Genomic DNA, 3456 nt, shown 5'->3' with positions numbered 1-3456 from the left:
GTAAAGTTTAATTTTCCGTTATTGAAAATAGTGCCGAAAATCATCGGAAAATATCTCTTTGATCAAACTCCGCCACTTTTCTTTTCTGTATCAACTGATTAAAATCTCATTCTTTTTAACTCAAACTTGGTTTCAATAAATAAAAAAAGTCAAGCAATTTGTTAAATGATCCCATATGGTGGTAATTAAGCAATTTGTTAAATGATCCCATTCTCATGTACACTATTTTCATTAGTGCCATTTGCCTTAGTGGTATTTCTTAATTGGCACTTATTAAGTGTCATTAAGGGCTTGAAGTAAATTTTTTTAATATGAAATTTTTACATGCAACTTCTTTTTTCTGAATTTTTACCTGAAACTGAATTTAGGAAATAGTTTATCGATTTCCACTAGATAATGTATAACCTAAAGAAGCATCTTTAATGCTTAGTGCTTACGTGACAATCATGACATTTTTAAATCTAATGATTTGTTCTCCTAAAGAATTTGGAAAGATGGCTTGTCATTTTGTTTTCCCAATCAAACAGTAAAATATAAATTTTAATTGAAGAGCTATAAGTAAAAAGATATGTTCAGTGATATATAGTTTTCGTCACTCTCAGTGATAAATACCTTAATTTCCGAGTTTATTTACCATAGCGGCAAAAATACTTCCATGGACAACATTGAAATTAGAAATTTATTTATTCTTCCAAGAGAAAGGAAGATTTCGATAGCGTTTGAAAGAAGTAATTTAGTTTTCTTTCCAGTTTAATAGTGATTTTAAAAAAGGAATCACTGAAATACACATTATTCTAGACATAAGTTCTTCAGTTATCTCAAAAGAGTAAATTTACATATAACAATCCATCGATATTAGTTAGCATAACTAAAAATAATCTTAAATACCTTATTGTTGAAGTTCACTAAAACAGAACTGATTGGTTGAAGGACGAACACTGAAGGTACAGCATTCGTGTCCTCTCTGTACCACCTGTCCAAAAGCGATACATCCTGGTTCATAAGGCCTAGTGTATCGTGTATCATGCGGAACTCTTTGCCATCAATTATTGTTGGTATCGGCCTATAGCCATATTTTTGTCCTAGAAATGTCTGTGAAAAATAGAATTAAAAATGTTTGGAAGAAAATGGAAGAAATACTTTCAGAACGGTGAAAAAATTAAACTTACAATTTAAACCAAATTTGAAGGAGGAATGATATGTAAAAAAAAACTATTCCTGTTGTTGAATTTTTTATAGTTTAAGCTATCTAGCTTTTAAATAGTATAACTATCAAACTGTCAACTTTTCATGGCTCACTTTTAACTTTCTGAAACTCAAAATAAACTCTATTTAACAAACACATAGTTTTTAAGATCAAAAAAAAAATTTGGATCACTTAATCAACTTGACCTACAAAGCAATATGACTCGAAATTTCGAATGCATTTCAATAGACCTGAAATGCAATTTTATTACATTTAGGCCTTCTTGTAACTACACTGGTGGACAAAATTAAGGGATGGAAGACATTTTCGCAAATATCTAAAAAAATACTGAATATAAATAAAGGAAATTTGGTATGGATATAGCTTATTCCATGAAAATAAAGTATGCAAAACAAAAATGAAAGTGCCATTTACTGGCAAGACCTATTGCCAATAAATCCAATGCAGTCAGAACTTAAGGATAAAAGATGACAATGAAAGAGAGGCTTGTACAGTGTGTGTTGCCTCTAGTATGATGCATGGCCACCCCTGACAGACAGCATGCACAACGAGTATGCATGTTGTTAATAAGGGAGTTAAGGAGGACTTGTGGAAGACCCTCCCATTCTTCCACCAGAGCAATTTTTAACTCCAGAATGGTTCTGGGGAGAGGTTGGCGCATCGTAATAGCTCTCTCAAGAGCATCCCAAGCATGTTCAATAGAATTCTGATCAGGGGATTTGGCTGGCCAATCCATTCATTGAATATCCTCGCTTTCCAGATACTCATCAACCATGAGAGCCCTATGTGGTAGCGCATTGTCGTCCATAAAAATGAACTCAGGGCCAACAGCGCCCCTGAAAAGACGCACATAGGGCTCTAGGATCTCCTGTTTGTACCTCTGGGCATTCACGGAACCATTGTCAAACACATGGAGCGGTGTGCGGGTATCTTGCATGTGCGAATGAATGTGCGAAAATGCTTTCCATCTCTTAATTTTGTCCACCAGTGTATCATGCACCTTTTATTTATCTTTTGAAAGTTTTTGGACTCAGTCCACTCACTGCACTAACTATGTAAGTGTTAATGATGATTATCACTTACCACAAAGTTGGGACCCATGGATAAGCGTTGACAATTTTCGATTTCACGCATACATAAATCTGTAGTCATGTGATCGTCGGTCGCTTCATCTCTCACACCCCAACGCATATCAACAACCTAAACACAATAAATAGATAAATTATAACGAAGGGAGAAAATAGTTAATAATAAAAAGTAATTTGTTTGAAGGTATTATGTTGTGATTTTCGACACTGGTGATAAATATCGTCATTGAGACTGTAGTCAATATGACTGTATTAAATGAATTAAAGAAAAATGGAAGTAGATAAAAAATATACAGTTATTCAGCCTCGTTTTAAATATTCAAAGAATTATTTCCGCTGAATTTTCAAAATTAGTTGCAAAAATCCTCAACAGCTAGCGCTACTGGCTTGGAAAACTAATTTGAATGTTTTTAACTGCTTGTCAGACCATCGCAGCTGAAATATTTGAGCGAGTCTCTGTTAATTTTATCTTCAGACTTCACGTTAATGCTGTGCAAACAATGGTTATTCTAAAAACATTGTTTTATAGTTATTTGATAGTCAGTATTGCCATCTATTGAGAAACTTTTTTATTAATTTTGAAACTAGATTGGAATAACCAATTTACTCGCACATTTCTAACTTTTTCTATTTTCCTTTGCGGTTGCTTATTCAAATCATTGGTCATTTTTGGAGCAATTTAAAAATACCTAGTAATTTCAGTATTCTTAGACTCAATTTAATTTTTTAAAAAAAATATTATTCAGTTTGCATTTGTTTGATTTTGCAAAATATATTTACTATGTAGTAAGTATTAATTTAAATTAGTTGAGGCACCTTAACAAGTATATATAGGTCATTCTCACGAAAACTGTCATTTTTCAGTTCATAAAATCCCAAAAAAGTAAAGTGAATAAAAAGCTCTGAAACTTTCTATATTAATAGAAATATGTAATGGCATTATAAAGAAAGTATATATCCTATAAATTATACTTAATATTTAAATTAATTAATTTTTTAAATAATTAATTTATAATTATTAATTTATAATAATTAATAATTAATTAATTAATTTAATAAATAAATTAATTAGTTTAATAAATCAATTTATTAATTTATTTTTCAAATTAATTAATAAGTAAATTAATTATTTTCACTATTTAAAAAGTGAGGGACTGACAC

The 3456-nt window shown here is 31.0% G+C and overlaps 1 protein-coding gene across 1 annotated transcript in view; it reads right to left on the bottom strand.

The window, feature by feature from the left end:
* Positions 1–888: 888 nt before the first annotated feature.
* The window catches only part of LOC122272988 (NACHT and WD repeat domain-containing protein 2-like), a gene marked incomplete at both ends in the record, with an annotated part of 8867 nt that continues 6299 nt past the window's right edge, over positions 889–3456 (bottom strand). Inside the window, 2 exons of the mRNA XM_043057035.2 lie at positions 889–1092; positions 2291–2407. Coding sequence (XP_042912969.2) covers positions 889–1092; positions 2291–2407 — 321 coding nt within the window. The remainder of the gene's footprint in view (positions 1093–2290; positions 2408–3456) is intronic.

Source organism: Parasteatoda tepidariorum, unplaced genomic scaffold (assembly GCF_043381705.1).
Source record: "Parasteatoda tepidariorum isolate YZ-2023 unplaced genomic scaffold, CAS_Ptep_4.0 HiC_scaffold_1578, whole genome shotgun sequence".
Classification (NCBI taxonomy): domain Eukaryota; kingdom Metazoa; phylum Arthropoda; class Arachnida; order Araneae; family Theridiidae; genus Parasteatoda; species Parasteatoda tepidariorum.
Note: the sequence above shows the minus strand (reverse complement) of the source record. Positions and strands in the feature narration are given on the sequence as shown.